A 24,427-nucleotide genomic window follows, 5' to 3' on the forward strand; every position below is an offset into this window, starting at 1 on the left:
TGGAAGCGAAAGAGTTAAAACTCTCGTTGGCTTTCCGAGCTGCAACATTAGAAATCAGCCCGCTCAGAGCCCAATAGTAAAAAAAATTGGGCCGGTCCAGGCTCAGCCCATTATCACCTGGCTGATGATGAACCCACGCGTACAGTTCAGAGTTTGTGGTTGCAGCGAGAAGCTCCGGTCCACTCTTCACGAAAGCATTAAATCATTTCTTCTCCAAACGCAGCGATTCGTTTGATCTCCGAGTTCAAGGTTCTGTTCTAATCTCTTATTTCTAATTCTACTAATCGACTTCTTGGTTAGATGCAATCGTTTGGATACTGAGAAAATAATGAGCAAATGAAGGAAAAATTGGAATCGTAATTTTTCACCATCTAGGGCTTGAGAATACAGTAAATGACACTTTATCTACAACTCGATGACGCTTTGGCTTAGCTGATCTGATTTAATTTAAAAATTTTTTTTACCTTTTTTTGTTTGTTTTGGAATTTTGGCAGCGAAGGGAGAGGGATAGCACAGGAATCAAAATATGGTTTTTTTTTTTGTTTTTCTTCATTTGTGACCAAACAGAGGGTTTGGATTTCACCCTGAATGCTTTATAACTTGGGAATGGCATAACCGGAAGTTTTGAAATCTAGGGTTTCTCTTTGAACACAGCGGTGGAACTGTTGAAAATTTTGTTAGATTGATCGTCTTTGTTGTTTGGGAATGTTTTCTTGTATAAAATTAGATTTAATTTAGATGCTGAGAAAAATGAGAAGAGTAATTCCAATATTATTCGTTTTTGTATTAGGATTTGCGGTTATATATCCTGTTCGAAATCTGATGTCATTTTTTCATTTTCTTTTCTTCTTTTGCTATTTTCTGATTTGGATATGGGCTTGCTACTTTTCTGCCATTCCTCCCAATTCTGCGATTCAGATTTTGTATTGACTTTATTTCATTTTTTTAGTTTATTTATTTTTTATTTTAGATTTTTTTTGCTAATGACTAATGTTGAATTTTTTTTTTTTTGTGTTGCTGGTTTTGTATTTGAGTTTTATGTATTAATTTCAATAATAGGGTGTGAGATTGGTACACTTAGGAGATTAATTTGGTTTTTTGGAAAATATATTAATTTTTAAAATTCAATGATAGGTTGTTAAAAAATACAGTTCTTTAGAAATTTAAATGATACCTTATTTTTTTAAACAGTTCTTAGAATTTGAAATTGATAAAAAGAAAATTGAAATTATGCCATCATATATGTCAATTTTTGGCAAGAGACACAGGAGAGATTAAGAAATAGGAGGAAAGCTGTGATCAGGATTATCCTCTTTGGCGTTTTCTTCACTGTCTTTTTTTGCAATTCATGCTCTTTTGCATTCAGATCTAGTTCATCTTGTGGTGATTTATGCCTTTCTTATGTTTGGAATATTTTTGGTTTACTTGGAAAAGAGGAGTAATTGGCACTTTGAAAATGTCACAAAGTATCAGGTGAAATTACATGAATATGAATGTATAGATTACTGGAGCTTCTAATGGTTAAATCTCATTTCTTATTGGGGAAATCCTTTTGAATTAAATACTTGTATAAAACAAAAATGATAACACAATCTTGTTTGTTTTTGCACTAGAGCCAAGAACATGCATTTCTTGCTCTAGCTTTTTTTCTTTTTTCCAATTGAATGAAAGTCCATTTTTGCTCTAAATTTTTTTATTCAAGTGATTTTTTTTTCATAAAAATCAAAACTTAGTTTTTATTAGATTTCTGGCTATGCGTATCATTTTGTGATTTCGGCTTTAGTGAGATGAAAAACTGTCTTGGCATTGTTTTGCTGTTAAAGTGAACAATTCATTTCTTGATGGAAATTTTTTACCAGAGGTTTTTTTTCCCCATAAAACTCAAAATTTAGTTTTACTAAATTCTCCAGCCATGTGTACTGATTGCTTATTTTTAGCTTTTTTTTGTGGCAATATTTTTCTGAAATTGCTGAATGTTTGTACCTTCCAAATTACTAAAACTTTTGGTATATGTAATATGTAGTTTTAGCTTTTTTTGGGTGTTTTTTGTATACTTTGTGTGTACTTGTTTCACCGCTTTTAGGTGTTTCTAATGCAAGCCCTTTTATTACCAATCAAAAAGTAGTTTGTAGTTTTGGTCACTTGGTTTAACCAAAATTGTTGAATTTTCTTTATGCTAAAAAAATGGAAATCCTTAGTCAATTAGTAATTGATTTTTTGAAGTGTTATGTTTCAACTACGGAAATTGAAAATTTATGGGACGCTAATATGGATTGGTGTTTTGTACTAGTCTAGTCATGGGATTTAAGTGAAATATTTTGCCCATGCTATTATGTTTTTGTGTTTAAAGTTAATTCTACTATGATATTTTTGGTAAAATGCTTATCTGTTATGGTTATGGATTTGTTTTTTGTTGTTATAGTGCAGCACTTTAAAAAGAAATACTTATTAATTTGATATTGCTCTATGGATTTGGATTTGTCTTTTAGGAAAAAGAAAATATTGTAATGTGGGTTTAGCATAACTTGTGTATGCTACAGTCATATCTCTTTCAGTCTAGCAAAAGTTCTATTATTTCTGTTTTTGATGAGTGCATTATTTATGGTTTTGATTGGCTGTCTTCAATTTATCTGCATAAAAATATTCATTAATTTGATTTGTTTTTTTCTTTCAGTACAAAAATCTTATTATTTGTGTTGGTGATGAGTGTCTTATTTATATTTCTTACAAATCTTATTATTTGTGTTGTTGATGAGTGTCTTATTTATGTTTCTTACCTGGTTGCTTTTAATCTTCATGTATAAAGACATGCATTAGCTTGAAGTGTTAGATATCTTTCCTTTCAGTACTGAAATATCTACTATATTTTTGTTGTTTCTCAATAAAAAAAATAAAAATTTACTATTTTTTTTTTTCAGTAAGCATGTTTACTGCAAATTTTTTGTGTATTACATGCTGTTAGTTTGCAAAGGTAAGGAATAAGAAGCATGTCTTTTCATGAAGATTTTGCTGGTTGTTTTTGTGGTAGTTTTAGATTGATGCTGTCTTAATCATTGGTGATCTTTTAGCCATAAAGCTATTAGTCTTCTGAGCTAACATGTGGATAATAAATATGGATTTTTTATCTCTTCCCCACTCCGCTCCCTCTTCCTCAACACTGAAAAAAGAAAAAAGAAAAAAAATACAAAAAGGAAACCCATATTGATACAGTTGCAAATCACATGTGCAGATGCATGCAACAATATTTATAAATAGCTTTCTGCTGAGAGTTTAGTACTGCTTGAAACAGTTTGAAATTTCTTATTCTTGTTGCCATTGGATGTAAAATTTATTAACAAAGAAAGCTGTATTCCATTCTGGAATAGATGTGTTCATGTACATAATCGAACATGTTTATAGGTATATTTATGTCCAAATATTTGTGTGCATGTGCATATGAGATGGGGTCAGATTTTATTGGAAGAAACACGTTTACATTATCCTTTTGTTTTAAATTGGTTTAGCCCAAAAAAAGGTTGTCAATTTAACCCTGGTGTTTTATCAAAATGATGTGCAGGTGGAGTGACGTCTGCCTACAGATACTTGTTAAGTTTAAAGATCACATCCCAAATGGTAAGTAATTTGCATATGTTTTTATATAGGTTCAGTTCGGAGTTGTCTAAATTGTCTCAGTCATTTTAAGGGGGAAAACACGATAAAGTAGGAGGGTGCTACCAATTTCAGGAAGATCAGCTCCAATTAATTTAAACTTTTTGGGTATCATGTTATTTTCAGTATGTTACATGATTGAATGCGAACTTTAGATAATCTTGTCTCTAAATAAATGTTATTTATCTTGGATGATAATTAAAAGAAAGCTCATGGGATTATCTATTGAACTACTATCCCTGGTACTGTTATATAATTTTCCTCCAAAAGTATATGTGGTTATAACAGCTAGTCATTTTTTTTCCTCCCAAAGTAAATTAGTTTGGTTTGATGAAATTAAGGGGGATTTAAATTGAATCCTAAAAGTTTTGGTCATATATGTATGTCAACCCTGTTTTGTTATGGGAAAGGGAAAGAGGGTAAAGTTCTAGAAGGATGGGTGGGTATGCTGAGTCCCCTTTGAGTGTTTCCTTCCCCTTGTTGTATGCTATAACTTGTTAAGAGAATGTTTGGGCAGCGGATATGGGATTAGTTAGGTGAAGGAGGTTACTGGAATCCTTACTTCGTTAGACAACTCCATAATTGGAGGTGGAAAGTGTTGAGGCATTTCTATTAATGTGGCAAGATAGAACAATTAATACGGGTGGGGAGGATAGTGTGGTTTCTTTGGAATTGAAGAGCTGAAATTTGGAATTCTTGTGATCTAATGAAAATGGGTTTTTTCCTTGGGAGCAACTTAGGGGAGGATTTTGACTTTAGATAGTTACAAAGGAAATGATGGATATTGGTGAATAGGTGCTATCCTTGCAGAGGTAAATTGTGCTAAGCAAGGGTTTTATGGTGGTTGGTTTTCTGTTTGTGTGGCATTGGGTGGGTGTTGCCTTTATTGGTTGTTGAAGCTTTTCTAGGTAGGTCTTTTATGGGGAAAAATGAAAGAAGGGTTGGTAGGTTGTTTCTTTGTGTGTTTTTTTGGACTTGTATAGATAATGGAATGAGAGAAATAAAAGATAATTTGGAAGTTCAGCACTAATGGTTTCTCCAATTACGGTCCTAAGAAATTTTCTATTAAAGACTGACGTGGTATAAAATTCAACTCGCTTGATTGACCAATAAAATCTTTTGAATTCCATCAACCCAAAATTGACACGTGTTCTTCAATTACTTTTTGACTTTTCAACTACCGCCAAAAAGAAAGAATTTTCAAACTTGAAATTTCAGTGTGGCTTAAAATACCTTGTCATTACATCCTACTCTCCTAAAAGAAATTTCGTCCTGAAATCTAAACAAGCTTAACTCAAAAATTAAAGAAGAGTTGAGGATAGTGTCGCCTCATTTCTTCCTCAGGTTCTCAAGTGGCTTCTTCCATCCCATGGTGTTACTGCGGGAATCATCTTGTTTCTAAACCTATGCTCTCCAACTTCTAGAATTTGCAAATGTTCCTCCAAATAAGACGAATCTTCATTAATCTGAACATCTTGCAAATCAACTACCCAAGTTACATATGGAGTACACTTCTTTAGCATTGATACATGGAAGACATCATGTATGTGGGACAACTGTTGAGGCAATATTAACTTGTATGCCACTGGACCCACTCTCTTATCGGTTTGAAAAGGTACCACAAATCTAGGGGTTAACTTCTCCTTTTTCCCAAATCCAAATATGCCTCTTTGAGGGGGCACCTTAATAAAAACCCAATCCCCTTCTTCAAACTCCAAAGCCCTTCTCCTTTGGTTTGCATAGCTTTTCTGTCTATCTTGAGCAGTCTTAAGCTTTTCCTTGATGAGTTGTATCTTTTCTGTAGTCTCTTAGATAATCTCAGGTCCCAACAAACAACTCTCATCCAACTCTGTCCAACACAAGGGCGATATACAAGATCTCCCATAGAGTGCTTCATAAGGTGTCATGCCAATACTAGATTGGTAATTGTTCTTACAAGCAAACTTTGCCAAAGGTAAGTAGTTTGCCCAATTCCCTCCAAAGTCCAAAACATAAGCCCTTAACATATCTTCTAAAATTTGGATTACTCTATCTGACTGACCGTCTGTCTGAGGGTGAAAAATGGTGCTAAAATTCAATTGGGTGCCCATAGCCCTTTGTAAACTCTGTCAAAATTGAGAAGTAAACTTAGGGTCCCTGTCAAACACTATAGACAAAGGTATCCCATGCAACCTCATAATCTCCTGTGTATACAACTTAGCGAGAGAGTTTATGGAGTCAGTAGTCTTCATGGCTAGAAAATGAGCTAACTTAGTAAGACGATCCACAATCACCCAAACTCCATTTTTCTTGCTTCCAGTTCTTGGCAACCCTATCACAAAGTTCTTAGTGATATGATCCCATTTCCACTTAGGTATAGGTAAAGGTTGGCACAACCTTGCAGGCTTTTGGTGTTCAGTTTTCACTTGTTGACAAATTTGATAGTTGGCTACATACTGAGCAATGTCTCTCTTTATCCCACTCCACTAGAATTATCTCTTTGAGTCTTGATACACTTTGGTACTCTCAGGGTGGATGGTATACTTTGCCTGATGGGCATCTGCTAGAAGTTCATTCCTCAACACCACATCCCTTGGCACACACAATCTTTCTTTAAATCTCACACTTCCATCTACATACATAGACCAATTTTTATCTACTTCACCTTCTGCCAACTGGGCTTTAACTTCTTCTAAAAACTCATCATGAACTTGGGCCTCCACTATCTTTGGATAATCATTGGTCTAGCCGATATACTGTACAAGCATGAACCTTGTCCTTCCCAACCAAGACATAGTAGCTCAAAATCCTCAATAACTGCATGCATCTCAAACTATCTCAACCACAAGCTAGACAACTGGCCATAGCTCTTCCTACTCAAGGCATCTACTACAACATTTGCCTTTACAAAATGGTAATGAAGAGCAAAATCATAATCTTCCAATGTCTCCATCCATCTCCTCTGCCTAGAGCTCAAATCCTTTTGAGTGAAGATGTATTTCAAACTCTTATGATCAGAGTACACCTCAAACTTCTCTCCATACAAATAGTGTCTCTAAGTTTTAAGGGCAAACACTACTGTTGCAAGCTCCAAATCATGTGTTGGATAGTTCCACTCATGTGACTTTAATTGCCTTGAGGCATAAGCTATCACCTTGCCTTGCTGCATTAGTACGCACCCTAGCCCCACTGTAGAAGCATCACAATAAATCGTAAATAGCTCTCCACTAATAGGAGTAGTTAACACTGGAGCAGTGGTCAATTTCCGCTTCAACTCCTGGAAAGCATTCTCACACTCCTTATGGAAGTTACTCTTTACCTTGGTTAGGGTGTCTTGGGTGTTGCCCTCCTCAGTTAGAGACTCTTCTTAGTTGGCATGGTTCCTTTGTGGGCAAAAAGCTCAAGGAGGTGTGGAGAGCCGCTCCTCTTCATTTATTTTAGACGGTGTGGAAGACGAGAAATAGATTGGCATTTAAGGATGATGAGCTGTTAATCCAAAGATTGAAATATTCATTTCTTTTCTCTCTTTAGTCTGAGGCTAAATTGTTTATAGTTGAACGCCCTATAACTATAGTTAATTTTATTGATTGGTTGGGATCCTCTTAAGGTTGTTTTTGGGCTAGGTGACTTTTTGAGCCTCTTTATTTTTCTTTAGCCTTTTTGGTGGTGGGTGTTTAGGTTTGTATACCTTGCATGGTTCTGTATACCTTGAGTTGCTTTTTTGGCGTCTCTTTTTAATGAATTATCTTTACCTATAAAAAAAAAAAAAAAACACTCATTCCATTCAAATTTCACTCTTTTTCTAGTCAATTGAGTCATTGGTGCTGCAATTTTAGAGAAGTCTTCCACAAACCTCCTATAGTATCCAACTAAACCCGAGAAACTCCTAACCTCAAATACATTAATAGGCCTTTGCCACTGCTACACAGCTTCCACCTTGGAATGGTCTACTGCTATTCCTACCTCAAAAACCATATGGTCTAAGAAATTCACTTCAGTAAGCCAAAACTTACTTTTGTTCAACTTTCCATACAATTGGTTTCTTCTTAAAGTTTTAAGGGTGGTTACCAAATGCTGCTTATGCTCCTCCAAGCTCCTTAAGTAAATCAAAGATGTCATTCACGAAGACAATCACAAACTGATCTAAGTAAGCACAAAATATTCTGTTCATTAAATCCATGAAAGCAGCAGGGGCATTAGTTAACCTAAAAGGCATGACTAAAAATTCATAATGCCCATATCCCGTTCTAAAAGCGGTCTTGTGGACATCTTCTTCTCTAACCCTCAATTGATGATACCCAGTTCTCAAGTCAATCTTACGAAAATACTTCGCACCCTTCAACTGATCAAACAAGTCATCTATCCTTAGAAGAGGATACTTATTCTTCACAATAACTTTATTCAACTTCCTATAGTCAATACACAACCTGAACATGCCATCTTTCTTTTTCACAAATAACATTGGGGCTCCTCATGGCGATGTACTTGGACGAATAAAACCCTCACTCAACAATTCCTCTAACTAAGTTTTCAACTCCTTCAACTCAAGAGAGGCCATCCTATAGGGGGTTGCTGAAATAAGATCTGTTCCTAGATATACTTCAATAGAGAAATCAAACTCTCTATGTGGTAATAAACCTGGTAGCTCATCTGGAAATACATCCTTAAACTTCCTCATCATTGGAATTTTTGTAATGTCCTTGTGAGTTTTTTCCTCACTACAAAGGCAAGCTAGGAAATTTATTGATTCCTTCCTCAACACATACTGATAGCACGGATCGGACTATGAAAAAGGCAAACTAACACACTTCCCCCCAACAAAGCAAACCTTAAATCCATCTGACAAACAAAATATTATCTTGCGGCGATGACAATCAATAATTGCTCTATACACTGTCAACCAATCCATTCCCAAGATAACATCATATCCACTCATATCGAAAATCCTCAAATCCACCTTAAGTGCTCTACTCGCCAAGGTAATAATGCACCCTTTGCATATTCTGTCAACTCTAGAATTCATACCCATAGGGGATTCGATAAGTAATAGATTTTCTACCCTTTCCATTTTCAACCCCAATGCATTAGCACAAAATGCAGAAATAAAAGAATGAGTTGCACTAGTAACAAACAAAACACAGACCCAAATACTATAGACCAAAATCAGACCTTCCACCAAAAGGGCGTCATCCTCTGGCTCTGTTGGGGTCAAGGCAAAAACTCTACCTGCCACCTGCCACCTGCCTCTTGTCTCCCCTTGCCTCTAGCACTCGATCCCTGAGAAGATTGAGTCTGACTACTCATAGTGGTTGTCTGGGTTCCCTGCACTGTTGGGAGTAATTGTGACATCTGGTAGTATGGTAGGTGAAACCAAGGGAGCTATAAAGGCAATGTTGGCTGCTGCTAGGGGCCTCTTTGAGGCTGAAATTGAGCATGCTGTGCACCCCTTAATGGGCAAGCCCTCCATAAATGATCTTCTGCCCCACAACTATAACATACTCTAGCAGTTGCCGCCGCCTGAGCACCCTGCTCACCTTCAGCATAGAACGAAGAATGTCCCTCATACTATTGGCCTCGTTGCCTCTGTTGTTAATGCTGGGACCTCCTCTTGGAACTTTGCCCCACTTTTTGTTTCCCTTTTCTCTCTTCTTTGTTCCCGGATTTGATTGGTGTCCTCTATGTCTTGCTTTACCAATAAAGCTCTCTTAACCAACTCAAAATAGTCTCTTATAGCCAATAGGACCAATCTATTTCTGATAGCAGGCCTCAACCCCTGTTGGAATCTCTTGGCCTTCTCTCCTTCCTCACTAATCATCTCCATGACAAATCTAGACAACTCCGAAAAACAGGATTTATACTCCAGTATTGACATAGTTCCTTAGATGAGGTGCTCAAATTCCATCATTTTGGCATGCTTAGCCACCTCTCCAAAATATTTATCCAAAAAGAGCCTTTCAAATTCCTCCCAAGTCGTCACATTAGTGTTATACACCCTCTTCATTGATTCCCACCAAAAATCTGCTTTGTTTATTAGCATGTACGTCGTCAGACTTACCCTCATTTTCTTAGGTATGCTAATCCCACTAGAATTCTCTTCATTCTTCTTAACCAATGCTCTGCTGCTTCAACATTGGGCTCTTCATTAAAAGATAGAGGTTACATCACCATAAATCTCTTCATTGCCTCCATCTAGCTCATTACTGGCCTAGCAAGCAACTCCTCCTCTAGGAGTGGTCAGAATTCTCCTGGCCTTGGGTACCCCCTGACCTCCTGGAACCCTGGCCTCTCATTAATTGAGCAGTCTCCTGTAGTTCCCTTTTAACTTCCTAGAACTCCTCCCTTACTAACTCCAGCTCTTCATCTCTTTCAGTCCTTCTTTTTCTTAACCTTCTTGCCATTTCAATCCCAACAACCCCTAATCCAACCACACTTCCAAGGTGAGCAAAATAAACTCACATATAATAATTTAGCAACTTCAATAACTATTAAAAGCTTTCACTTTCATACAATCATAAAACATAATTAACACCATACACTTGGTTACTATCATCAACAAGCACCATAACAAGATTTTTCAAACATCAAGAATAAGCAATTAAATAAATAAATTAATAATCAATTCATAAACTAATTATATACAACAAATCATAAATATAACAATACACACAAACACACACAAACATTGATCCCAAGGTATTATTGCAACCTTGTCTCTGATACCACGCTGTTGCGACCCAAATTCCGTGCGACCCAGAATTTGGCCCATGACTTTAAAGGTTCCTCTTAATTCAAGCTAGCAGTCAACCAAAACGCTTTGAATTTTTTTTTTTTTCTAAATATAAATCACACTAGAGCTCCCTCTAACTAACATTTCAATTTATCAATATACCAATCACTACTCAAGAGCAACAAGAAAATTCAATAACAATGAGATCTCTAACTCAATTCTACAATGAAAATCCACAATATGAGCAAATTAATTAAAATAAAGTCTTAATACAAATATATAGTTTCAAAGTTTGGTAATACAAGTTTCAAAATAAACCAACATAACAACTACACTACAATCCACTAGGCCGCTCCAAAATCTCCTGGGGCTTCTTGGAGCCCTCCCTGTCCCATCTGTGGAGGCTCAGGAGTCACATTTGTATCTAAAAAAATATAAGAAGGAATGAGTGAGCATTTCACATTGCTCACTAGGGTGCCTTACACCCAAGGGGGTTAATTTGGGATTACTAAGGTTCAAGTATACACAAAATAAACATTCTACCATAATTTAATCAACCCAAACATTTCAGTTTCTAAAATTATAACAATGCAACAATTTTTAACAATTAATAAAATGCATGTGGATATGTAACACAGTCATGGAATGCAGTGTTGTTCTTGGGCTTTCACTAAAAGATACGCATCCGTACCCAAATACACTCCCCATTCAGAGTCTTCTTGAGGTAAATTTTTGGGTCTTTCACCCTAAGGATCTCGCTCCCTTCTTAATTCGCCTTTCACAAGCCTTTACTTTTCATCATTATTTTATTTTTCTTTCTTTTCCATTTCATGCAACCTTACAATAAATTTTTATTTTCCTTCACACAACCATCATGCATATGAAATGTAATGAAATTACATATCATCCACAAATATTAGAGAAAATTCTCACTAATCCACAATAAAATTACAATTTATACCAAAATTTCATTTATTCTCAACGATCTCAATAATTTCAATAACAAAAAATATAATTATTTTCCACAATTAAATTACAAAAATATCCCAATAAATTCTGAAAAATCCCAATATCAATCCAATATAATTTTTACTATAATTTTATTTATTCTCAATAATCCCAATAATTTTTAATAGCCAAATACAATTATTTTCCACAATTAAATTATCTCATTAACACAAAAATTCTAGAAAAATTTCCTAAATCACCAAATAAAATTTCTCGTATCACAAATATTGCTTATTTAATTCCTAACAACAAAATCTATAATTTTGTTCAAGAAAATAACATTTAATTAAAGTTTTAGGGTTAAAGCCCCCTACCACAGATTTAACGATCCAATCGTTGAAAACGAAATCCAACACCGTACGAATGTTTCTCATGTTGAGTAGAGTATTCCCCTGAAATTTCACACGAAATGGACGATGTTTGGCTGTCGAAATGACCAGTCGAAGAGCAGTATCTTTTTTTTTTCCACTGCAGTCGCCGAGAACACTCCTCTGTAAGTTTTCCTCCCTATTCCACTTTCTCTTACCTTTCTTCCTTTTTTTTTTCTTTTAAACCCAACCACTTAAAGTGGCCGGTTGGCCCAAAGACTCCAAATCCTCATTTGTTTATTCATTTATTTTTTATTCTTTTGTTTTATTTATTTATTTATTTTTTTCAATTCAATTTCATTTATTCTTTTATTATTATTATTATCAACATACAAAATAAATTAACACACACCAACACAATTATTTTAATAATCTATAATTTATTAATAAGTAATTTAATTAACTAGTTTAATTATTTTATTTTTTTTTTGTTTTTCGTTTCCGATAATTTTTCGATTTCTATGGTCCTAAGAAATTTCCTATTAAAGACTGACGTGACATAAAATTCAACTCGTTTGATTGACCAATAAAATCTTTTGAATTCCGCTAGCCCAAAATTGACATGATGTAATGATCGGGTATTTTAAGTCACGTTGGAATTTCAAGTTTGAAAATTCTTCCTTTTTGGCGATGGTTGAAAAGTCAAAAAAGTAATTGGAGAACATGTATCAATTTTGGGTTGGCGGAATTCGAAAGATTTTATTGGTTAATCAAGCGAGTTGAGTTTTATGTCACGTCAGTCTTTAATAGGAAATTTCTTAGGACTGTAGAAATCGAAAATTTTCGGAAATGAAAAACAAAAAAAAAAAATAGAATAAAATAATTAAACTAGTTAATTAAAAATTTAATTAAATTACTTATTAATAAATTATAAATTATTAAAATAATTGTGTTGGTGTGTGTTAATTTATTTTGTATGTTGATAATAATAATAAAATAATAAATGAAATTGAATCGAAAAAAAGAATAATAAAGAATAAAAAAATAAATGAATAAACAAAGGAGGATTTGGAGTCTTTGAGCCAACCGGCCACTTTAAGTGGTAGGGTTTAAAAGAAAAAAAAAAGGAAGAAAGGTAAGAGAAAGTGGAAAAGGGAGGAAAACTTACAGAGGAGTGTTCTCAGTGACTATAGTGGGAAAAAAAAAAGATACTGCTCTTCGGTTGGCCGTTTCAATGGTCAAACATCGTCCATTTTGCATGAAATTTCAGGGGAATAATCTACTCGACATGAGGAACATTCATACGATGTCGGATTTCGTTTTCAACGGTTGGATTGTTAGATTTGTGGTAGGGGTTTTTAACCTTAAAACTTTAATTAAATGCCCTTTTCTTGAACAAAATTATAGATTTTGTTGTTAGGAGTTAAATAAGCAATATTTGTGATACGAGATATTTTATTGGGTGATTTAGGAAATTTCTTTGGAATTTTTGTGTTAATGAGATAATTTAATTGTGGAAAATAATTGTATTTGGCTATTAAAAATTATTGGGATTGTTGAGAATAAATAAAATTATGGTAGAAATTATGTTGGATTGATATTGAGATTTTTTTAGAATTTATTGTGATATTTTTGGTAATTTAATTGTGGAAAATAATTGTATTTGGTTATTGAAATTTCATGAGATTGTTGAGAATAAATGAAATTTTGGTATGAATTGTAATTTTATTGATGTTTGGATTAGTGAGAATTTTCTCTGATATTTGTGGATGATATGTAATTTCATTACATTTCATATGCATCATGATTGTGTGAAGGAAAATAAAAATTTATTGTAAGGTTGCATGAAATGGAAAAGAAAGAAAAATAAAATATTGATGAAAAGTAAAGGTCTATGAGAGATGAATTAAGAAGGGAGTGATATACCTAGGGTGAAAGACCCAAAAATTTACCTCGAGAAGACTTCGAATGGGGAGTGTAGGGTACGGACGCTCATCCTTCGGTGAAACCTTGAGAATGATAGTGCATTGTATGACCATGTGTTACATATCCACATGCATTTTATTAATTGTTATAATTATAGAACCTGAAATGTTTGGGTTGATTAAATTATGGTAGAATGTTTATTTTGTGTATACTTGAACCTTAGTAATCCAAAATTAACCCCCTTGGGTGTAAGGCACCCTACTGAGTAATGTGGAATGCTCATCAATTCCTTCTTATATTTTTTTAGATGTAGATGTGACTCCTGAGCATCCACAGATGGGACAGGGAGGGCTCGAAGAAGCCCCATGAGATTTTGGAGCAGCCTAGTGGATTGTAGTGTAGTTGTTATGTTAGTTTATTTTGGAACTTGTATTAGCAAATTTTGAAATTATATATTTGTATTGAGACTTTAATTTACTCATACTATGGATTTTCGTTGTAGACTTGAGTTAGAGATCTCATTGTTGTTGGATTTTCTTATTGCTCTTGAGTAATGATTGGTATATTGATAAATTGAAATGTTAGTTGGAGGAAGCTCTAGTGTGATTTATGTTTAGAAAAAAAATTAATTCAGAGTGTTTTGGTTGACTGCCAGCTTGGATTAGGAGGAATCCTTAGGGTCAAACCTTTGACCTAGGGTCATGGGCCAAATTCTGGGTCGCTCGGAATTTGGGTCGTGACATGCACTCTCTGAAGACCTTCTTGCTCAAAGCCAGAGAAAGCATAGGAAGGAGTTTTTAAGAGATTGAACAAATTGTTCTTTGTAGACAAAGGCCTTTATGATTCCTCTCCTTCTAGATAGTCGAAAATAGGCATAAAGGAGTTGCCCTCCACACCTTCATGTGATTCTTTCCCCTAATAGTACAATGTCAACTCAATAACTTTTTTCTATTAGTAGTCGACATCATCCATTTCCCTTTGAATAATGAAAATAATAAGTGCCATAATATTTTTATTTCAGTACAATGAAGGAGGACATGATCAACTGATTCCTTCTTTGCTTTACACAAATTACATGCATTCGCCAAAGGTCATCCCTTCTTTTTAATAGATCTAGAGTCAAAATTCTCCTCTAGATTGCTTCTCAAGAAAGAATCCTACTTTTGTAGACACTCATGCATTCCATACTATTTTTACCAAAACAGTTGCCCCTCTTTCTGTTTTGAAGCAAGAGTAGAAGGCTTTGTCCATAAAACTTCCACCCTTTGAATCCTTCGAAACCTTTTTCACTGAATACTTTTGCAGCTTTGTTAGAAAGGTTTCAACACTTTCTACCTCGCAATCATTAAATAATCTTGAGAAGCATAGGCTCCATTATGTACCCGCCCTTATCTCCCTCTAAATAATTGCAACTCGTGCATCCTTTGAGTTGGCAAGTGCGAACAATGACAAGAAAGAGATGTTCAATGCTGAGTTGCCACACCAAGTATCCTTCAAGAACTTCACTCTGCTTCTATTTTCCACCTTGAAATGACTCACCCTCTCCGTATTACTTTCCATAACCCAACTCCGTAACCATTTCTTACCTCACTAGTACCCCCATCCCTTATTTTATTTATTATTTATTATTTATTTATTTTATTTTTTTACATTTTACAATGATTATTATAAAATATACATCCCAAAAGACAAACTTGTGGAGTGGAAGATGATGAGGGATAGAGAGGAAAAAAAATGTAAAGAAATTGCAAAAGGAAATTATTTGAATACATAATATGTAATTTAAAATAAAAGATCCCAATTCTTGGAAAATTGCTTTTGAAAATTGTTGTCAATGTGGGTTAGCTTCTTTGAGAATCACTTTTTAGTTTCTTTACCAAACGAATTAATTGTAAATGTTATTTTGAGAAAGTGATTATGAGGGTCCTAATATCAATACCAAACCTCTATTATGGTTTTATAATGTATTGGTGCCAGTTTGCTATTATTGGTTAAGTGAATATTGATTATACTTGTTTGGTCTTCACTCAAGCACGCGCCTTGGGCTGTGCCTTGTTCCTCAGCGCAAAGAGACAATTTCATCTTTAAGAACTTTAACCAATTGAACATCATATGGAGGTGTTGCTTAAATTTAGTAAAAGCATCATATGTATTGCTCACAATCATTACCTACCAATTTTTTTTTTTTGATAGGTAAAAGCATAAGTAAATTTTATAAATGAAGACAAAAGGGTGTCCAAAGGCCAACCTAAAGCATATAGGAAGTATACAGTTGGCGCTAAAAGACAAAAACAACAAAAAATAAGAGGGGATACAAAAAACCTCACTTGCCCTCACCTAGAACCCAACTAATAAAAAAATCGATTAAAAGTAAAGGTCCATCATCTATTTACAACTTAGTCCAAGACCAAAAACTATGCACAAAAGAATTCTTCATCCTATGAAGTGAAAGCTCTTCATTGTCAAAAGCTATCCTATTTCTTTTCTTCCACACTGCCCAAAAACGGCATAAAGAAGCCAACATCCAAGCCTTTTTACGCTTTTTGCCTACAAAGGACTTATGCCAACCAAGGAAAGTCTCTCTAACCAAGAATGGAAGAACCCATGTTACCCCAAAAAGAGCAAATAATAACTCCCACAAAACCCTAGTCTTCGTGCAATAGATTAAAATGTGATTAGTAGAGTCTTCATCAGCAAGACAAAGGAAACATCTGTTAGCTAGGGTCCATCCCCTCCTCTTTAACTGATCCAACGTTAAGGCTTCCCCCCACAAGGCTTCCCATGCAAAAAAACCCACTTTGGGAGGTACATAAGGGCTTCATATGATACTCCTCGAAAGTAGGACTGCATTACTAGGCTCTACTGCATTGTATAGGGACTTAATAGAAAAATTCCTATCTTGAGTATTTTTCCATAACACTCTCTCCTCCAAATCTGTACTTACCCTCTTACCTTGAATTGTCAAGAGGAGCTGTTCCACCAAGTCCACCTCCCAATTGTTGAAAGGCCTAGAAAAATGAAGACTCCAACAACCCCCTTCAATCGAAGGGTCCCACACCTCCGCCACCCACTTCTCTTTTGATACTACCAAAGCATACAAAGAAGGAAAAGAGTCACACAAAGCCTCATCACCACACCATTTATCCTTCTAAAATCTAACTCTTCCACCATTACCCACACAAAACACAATGTTGTTGCTCAACAATGAACCTTCCTTTCTAATTTTCTTCCACAACCCCACTCAAACCCCTCTCTCACTTCACAAGTATACCACCTCCCTTCTTCTACTCCAAACTTCCTACTAATAACTTGCTTCCAAAGAGCCTCTCTTTCTTCGATGAAGCACCAACTCCATTTACACAAGAAGGTCTTATTAAGTGTAGAAAGATATCTAACACCCAAACCACCTTTACTTTTATCTTAAGCAAACAACCGCCCACTTGATAAGATGAATCTTCAACTCGAAATCCCCCTCACCCCAAAGGAAGTCCCTTTGAATTTGCTCAGGTCTTAATCTAACCACTTTAAGCATACACAAAAGAGACATGTAAATGGGCATGCTGGACAAAATGCTCTAAATGAGAGTGGGTCTCCCTCTTTTAGAAGTAACTTGCCTCTTCCATATGACTAATCTCTTCCGAAACCTCTCCTCCACTCCATCCCAAACCACAATTGAATTGTGCGAAGCACCCAAGGGAAGCCCTAAGTACCCAAGCTCAAGGGCTAACTCCTCCAAATTCTCCACCCTCCCCATAGGTAGAATCTCACTTTTTGTCCAGATTAATTCTCAAATCAAAGATGGCTTCAAACCACATTAACGACTAGCTCAAGTGAGTCAACCTATCCATTTTTCATCAAGCCCCTTTTTTTTGCATTACCTGGAGCAAAAAAATCCCAATTTAAGTGATCATATGCCATCTTTATTTCAAGCTTGCACAATACCCCACTCTCATTGCTATTCAGTAAAGAATCTATAGCCTTGTTAGCAATCAATGTAGCATCCAAGATTTGCTTCCCCTCAACAAAAGCATTTTGGGACAAATATATCACCTTACCCGCCACCTTCTTTAACCTCTTATCTAACACTTTTGCTAGCAACCCTCCCACCAAACTAATAGGTCTAAAGTCTCTCAAGTCTTCAGCCCCTCCCTTTTTTGGGACCAAAACTAGGAAAGTAGTATTCAGGTTTCTTACAAACCTACCTTGCTCATAAAATTCTCGACAAAAACCCATCATTTCCTCCTTCACAAACTTCCAACTAGACTGCCTGAATGCTAAGTAATAACCAGCCCTGGAACTTTGTCCCCGCTCAAATCAGAGAGAGCAGAGACTACCTCCTCGACAGAGAAAGCCTTCTCCAGCCTAGCAGCACCCTCCCCTTCAATTCTTTCAAACACCAGCCCATTCAAGCTAGGACGCCACTCACCAGGTTCTGTCAACAAGTTCTGGAAAGCTTTGGCTACACCCCCTTGGACCTCATGCTCTTCAACTAACTAGGTTCCGTTAATTTTGATCTTGGTTAGACAATTCCTCCTTATGTGACAGTTAGCCATCCTATGACTGACAGGTAACCTACCTAGTTACCTACACCCCTCCTTTCTTCCTACTGTGATGCTACACAAATCTTGTTGTATGTATCATAGTGGTCTCCACTCAAGTGCGTGCCTTGGGCTGTGCCTTGTTCCTTGGCTCAAAGAGACAATTTCATCTTTAAGAAATATGACCAGTCGAACATGATATGGAGATGCTGCTTAAATTTAATTAAATCATCATATATATTGCTCACAATGATTGCATACCCACCCCCCAATTAATCTCAACCTTTAGATAGGTGATACCGGACCAATCTTGATGCATATATCACAGGAGCCCAATCACCAATGTCATTTATGTAAATCTGCAGCATCGGGCTCTTTCCTGCACTGTGGAAAGCATTGCTCTTTCTTCTCTGTAAATGTTGATTTCTCAATACATTTGCGAATGTATCACAGCTTATCTGCAAAATCTCATGCTGTTCACAAGCTGCCTCCATGCTTCCATTTTTCAAGGTTTTTCTTGCTTTCAAGTCTTCCCAATTAAGCATATAAACAACTCTGCAATTTTGTGTTTGATATGGATTTTGTTCAGTGAAATTTTCTTTGCCCTGTTTAGCCTCAAAGAAAATGTATGAAATGAAAGAAACAAGAAATGAAATTTTCACCTTTGAGGACTGGGGAAAGCAAAATAACTTCCTTCACCCGCTCCTGAAATACTATCAGAAAGGAAAAACAAATCTTGAAACTTTATTTTCCTCTCCTGTCATTGTCTCAGCAAAATGGGGAACTAGGGTGTAGCATGGAATCATACATTTTCATACTTAGTAACATTTGATATTTAACTGCTACACTGGTATTGCTGCATATTGGTTTGGTAGTTCTTGCTTTCCATAATTATATTTATTAGGTAAGTACTGTTACTGAGAGCTTATTGTAAATTATGTAAGGGATTTTGATTAATGAATACCAAGTAAAAAGTTGAGGTTAATCTTCTTTAACTTTTTACACTTGATGTGGATAGGGTAACTCCTTAGATTAGCATAACAAGTGCAACATTTAGGTTTCAGATATTTTCCTACTATGAGAGGCATTGTTAAGGGAATCCCATACTAAATTCCCTGGTTCTTCAATGAAGAAAGTATGTACTCGCCTAAACAAAGATTTATCTCAATTTCTGGAAGTTCTATTTGCATATACATTTCAGCATTTTTCTAGTTCATGTTCTATGTTAAAGTACAATGTTGGATCTCAAAATGGAAATCTCCTGTTTCTTGGCAGTTAGGTTTGATCACATTCCTAGTGGCCCTTGTGGTATCCTGTTGTCCCTGATAGAGGAGATTGATCAACTTATGATGAGATCCTTCCACCTTAGCATTGAAGTAGTAGCTCACATCTTAAAGGTCTTGTAGTTTTGCCTGTGTCTTCTTCCCTCGAGCCAGTCAAGTGTTGATTATGTCACTAGATTCGTCCCTGTTGTCTTCTGTGAACATAAATTATTCTTTCAGTTAGATTTTTTTGTATTCCCTTCTCTGTTTCCTTCTTTTCTGGGGGTAAAAGGTCACTGTATGCTTAAGCTGTTGTTTTATGTTAGGATCTTTGTTTTGCTATTATATGTGTGTTGGGAATGAAGAATTGTTTGTAGCCACTACCACTGGACAGTTATATTCTGAACTTTCAAGTAATTAACTTAAGTTGTGATACAATTACTTGACTTGTTTGATATTGATAATATTGTGTATGTTTTGATAGGCACCCATCAGGGGCATTCTTACTCTGCAAAGAATGGCATTGGTTTCACGTCAAAGCAAAAAGTGGGGCCCAGGCTGTAGAGCTTTTAGCACTCAGGCTGCAACAACTGCAAGTGCTTCACAGCCTCCACCACCTCCTCCACCTCCAGAGAAAACCCATTTTGGTGGCCTGAAAGATGAGGACCGCATCTTCACCAATCTTTATGGGTTGCATGACCCATTTCTTAAAGGTGCCATGAAAAGGGGCGACTGGTACAGGACCAAAGACATAGTACTCAAGGGTTCTGATTGGATTGTAAATGAAATGAAGAAATCTGGCCTCCGTGGACGTGGTGGTGCCGGTTTTCCATCTGGCCTCAAATGGTCCTTCATGCCAAAAGTATCTGATGGCCGTCCTTCCTATCTTGTTGTCAATGCTGATGAAAGTGAACCTGGAACATGTAAAGACAGAGAAATAATGCGGCATGATCCACACAAACTATTAGAGGGCTGCTTGATTGCTGGGGTTGGAATGAGGGCTACTACTGCTTACATCTACATAAGGGGTGAATATGTGAATGAACGTAAAAACCTTGAAAGGGCCAGGAAAGAAGCTTATGAAGCTGGATTACTGGGCAAGAATGCATGTGGATCTGGTTATGATTTTGATGTCCATATCCATTATGGTGCTGGTGCTTATATTTGTGGTGAGGAAACAGCACTTTTGGAGAGTCTTGAAGGGAAACAAGGGAAGCCGAGATTGAAGCCTCCCTTCCCAGCTAATGCAGGATTATATGGTTGTCCCACCACTGTTACAAATGTGGAAACTGTGGCTGTTTCACCCACCATCTTAAGGCGTGGACCAGAGTGGTTTGCTGGTTTTGGAAGGAAGAACAATGCTGGGACAAAATTGTATTGTGTTTCAGGTCATGTGAACAAACCTTGCACTGTTGAAGAGGAGATGAGTATACCATTAAAGGAACTGATAGAGAGGCACTGTGGAGGTGTTAGAGGTGGATGGGACAATTTACTTGCAGTAATACCTGGGGGTTCATCCGTTCCTCTCCTTCCCAAGCACATATGTGATGATGTCCTGATGGATTATGATGCACTCAAGGCTGTCCAGTCGGGGTTGGGGACTGCAGCTGTGATCGTGATGGATAAGTCTACTGATGTCGTGGATGCAATTGCAAGGCTGTCTTACTTTTACAAGCATGAGAGCTGTGGACAGTGTACACCATGCAGGGAGGGAACAGGCTGGCTATTGATGATGATGGAAAGATTGAAAGTTGGGAATGCAAACTTGGAGGAGATTGACATGCTTCAGGAAGTGACAAAGCAGATTGAAGGGCACACAATCTGTGCATTGGGTGATGCAGCTGCTTGGCCTGTTCAGGGTCTTATCAGGCATTTTAGACCAGAACTTGAGAGAAGGATCAGGGAGCGTGCGGAGAGGGAGTTGCTGGAAGTGGCCGCTGCTTAAGTATTTTATGCAGGTTCGTTCTTGTATTTTTCCAGCATCTTATTTACTAGGTTTTTCCACATAAGTTTAATTATTCTTAATTTGTGTGGTTTGATTTTATTACTTGTAATGAAGTTGAGATCTGCGGGGTTCTGTTTTATAATGTGTTGCAAATGCAAGGGTGGGTCTCACTGTTTGGCTGGCCTGATCTATTGGTGTACGCCAAAAGTGGGTCCAAGTGGAATAGTCCATCTATTGTTCTTTTGTTCTCATCTAGACTGTTAGAGAAAATAAAGTAGATGTTGCAAGAAGTTTGCAAACATTCTCAGGTGGACGGTTGAGGCTCTGTTGGTTTGCTAAACCTAGTTGTCATGTTCCAAAAAGAAATGTCTTCTTTGGAGGGAACACTTAGGCTGCGACTTCAGGCATTTAATCTCATGGAATTTTTTTTCTTTCTAACACGGTGTTAGTCGAATGCTGTTGTTGACTTTCTTGTGGGATACCAAACTGGATTTATCTATTTATTAGGGAAAAAAGAATGAAATTTGGGAATTGTTTGTCTCATGTGGTGGTGTTTTCCTAGTAAGGATGAAAACAAAGATCAATGCAGTTTTTTTTTTTCGTGTAATCATGTGGGAGTAATAGGATAACGCAATAATGACTATTGAGGCATTGCCTCTGCATGTGTCCAACCACTTCCATGACAATTGTGAAATGAAACTTATGTCATGACTGTTGTTTAAGATATCGTAGTAGCTATGTCACAAAGATGCTGATTCTTACATTAGGTGTCTGAAAATAGAACCTCAATGATTTTGAAATTTTATGGAATATGCCCAGTGGGCCCCCCATATTGATACTATAGAGATTAATAAAAAGTTAAGTGTCCTAATCTAGGTGGAGAAATTGCCTTGAGCTGGGATGCAAGGTCATGGAGCTTCAATCTACTTGGGGCTTCCCATGGGGGCTTCCTTTAGAGAAGAGTCAGTTTGGAACAACATGGAAGAGAGGTTCCACTAAAGACTGTCTATGTGGAAAAAACAATATATTTCGAAAGAGGGGAGGCTTACTCTGATGCAAAACACCTTATCTAGTATGTCCATCTATTTTATATCTTCGTTCAACATTCCTAAAAGGGTTAGATTGAGGCTTGAGAAAGGACTTCTTATGGGGAGACGAGGCTTTGGAAAAAAAAGATGCATTTAGTGAAATGATTGATCGTTTGCATTGAGAAGACTCAAAGAGTGAGGGAGCTTGGGCATTTGATGCTTTTCTTTGCTCAATAGGCACTCATTGGAAAGTGGAGTTGGAGATATGCTTTTGAAGAAGAAGCATTTTGGAAACAATTTATATTGGGGAAGTATAGAGAAGAAGGGGGTTCAAGTTCTTGCAAGGTGAGAGAAGGGTATAGGGTTGGGTTTTGGAAAGCTATCAAAAAGGGATGATACCTTTTCAGCAATAGAGCATCCTTTGAAGTGGATGATGGGAGGAGGTTGAAGTTTTGGAAGAATAGGTGGTGTGGGGATGAACCCTTATGTGCGTCTTTTGCTCTTTGTACACCTTAGTATCGTCAAAAGAGGCTTGGGTGGCTGATGTTTGGGACAATCTAGGTGAGGGGGGGCATTAATCCTTGTTTCTCTAGGCACTTGAATGATTAGGAGCTAGACAATGTAGTTTTCTCAAGATTGCAAGGAAGGACCATTAAAAGGGAAGAGAAGGATAGGGTGTTTTGGATAGGCTCAAAGAATGGTGTTCCTTTTAATCAAATCTTTATAATTTGTCTTGGAGTTAGGGTGTTCAATTCCTATCCCAATGGGTATCATTTGGAATTCATGGATCCTGTTAAGTGAGTTTTTTTCTTTTTTTTCTTTTTTTTTGCTTGGAAATTGGTTGGGGAAAGGTGTTGACTTTAGATCAGTTTGAAAAGAGAGGGTGGGGGATGGTGAATATGTGAAGAGGAATCAATTAATCACATCCTGCTTCATAGTGCCAAAGTAAGAGTACTATAACAGCTGCTTTTCTCTTTATTCAGTGCTGTTTGGGAATCTTCTCTTTTAAGTTGGAATGTTTCTTTTGTGGACAGAAAATGTAAGGAGGTTTGGAGAGTTGCTCTTTTATGCATGTTTTGGACAATTTGGAAGGAAAGAAATCATTTTGGACAATTTGCAAGGAAATAAATCATTTTTTTCTGAAAGAAATCATAGAGCATTAAAAAATGAGTAGTTGGTTCGAGTGCAGTGTTATGGGTTAGCATTTACACAGAAAAAGGTTCAATATCTTTAATTTATTTTGTATATTGTGTGTATTTTTATATTCTTACTTTTTCTGGTAAAGCCTTTTGATACCCATTGTAGACGCTCTATGTAGATTGGTGTATATTTTCTTTGTTGTTATCTATACAATCTTTTCTCTTACTAATTAAAAATAAAATAAAATCTAAGTGTTGCCACTATCACAAAATTTTTTGAGCTCATCTCCACAATTAATTTTTTGCATTTAATGTTGGAATTGTTTTCCATTCATCTTATCTATGCAGGGAAACACCGGAACTGGTGGGTAATGTGGAATAAAATGAAGAACAACAAATGTTAGGAGCGGAAGGCAACTCCAGGCATCTGGCTGTCGAATTGGTATTTCGTTTATTTCCTCCCCTGTATAACCTCTGTGACTCACTCTTGGAGTGATTAGCACTACTCCATAATGTTGCAAATCGGGGATAATTTGAGTTATTTCTTCTGTTTGTGATTATACCACCATTGAAACTTGCCTTTCGACTCATTTTGAGGAACTTTGCTCTAGTAATTTGTTTTTCTTTATGTGAAATGCTGATCATGTTTCTGGTTTATCAATAAAACATAGTTGTATGTTGCAGCTTTGAGGTTATTCTGAGGTATAGCATTACAATAGCAGAATTTGGGGTTGGGGGGTGTGTTAGGGTGGAGGGCGTGGTGGGTTGGGTGTTGGGGGTGGCGCGGTGGGGAAATATTTCAGATACGAGTAAGTTATCTAATGGTTATCAGCCAACTCAAAATGAACAACAAGATTCCTGTTTTTTTTTTCCTACAATATTTGGCATATCCTGATAGAGATTGGATAGTGGGTTGGTT

General features: G+C 36.4%; 1 protein-coding gene across 1 annotated transcript; it reads left to right on the top strand.

Moving 5' to 3' along the window:
- The first annotated feature begins 139 nt into the window (after positions 1-139).
- Positions 140-24,203, top strand: LOC117908837 (NADH dehydrogenase [ubiquinone] flavoprotein 1, mitochondrial). The gene is made up of 4 exons (XM_034822618.1): positions 140-249; positions 3,557-3,612; positions 19,881-21,354; positions 23,857-24,203. Exons 2-3 carry the CDS (start codon positions 3,610-3,612, stop codon positions 21,339-21,341), a joined length of 1,464 nt encoding a protein of 487 aa, XP_034678509.1. The 5' UTR covers positions 140-249; positions 3,557-3,609; the 3' UTR covers positions 21,342-21,354; positions 23,857-24,203.
- The last annotated feature ends 224 nt before the right edge of the window (positions 24,204-24,427 follow it).

This window comes from Vitis riparia, chromosome 19 (assembly GCF_004353265.1).
Source record: "Vitis riparia cultivar Riparia Gloire de Montpellier isolate 1030 chromosome 19, EGFV_Vit.rip_1.0, whole genome shotgun sequence".
NCBI classification, from domain to species: Eukaryota; Viridiplantae; Streptophyta; class Magnoliopsida; order Vitales; family Vitaceae; genus Vitis; species Vitis riparia.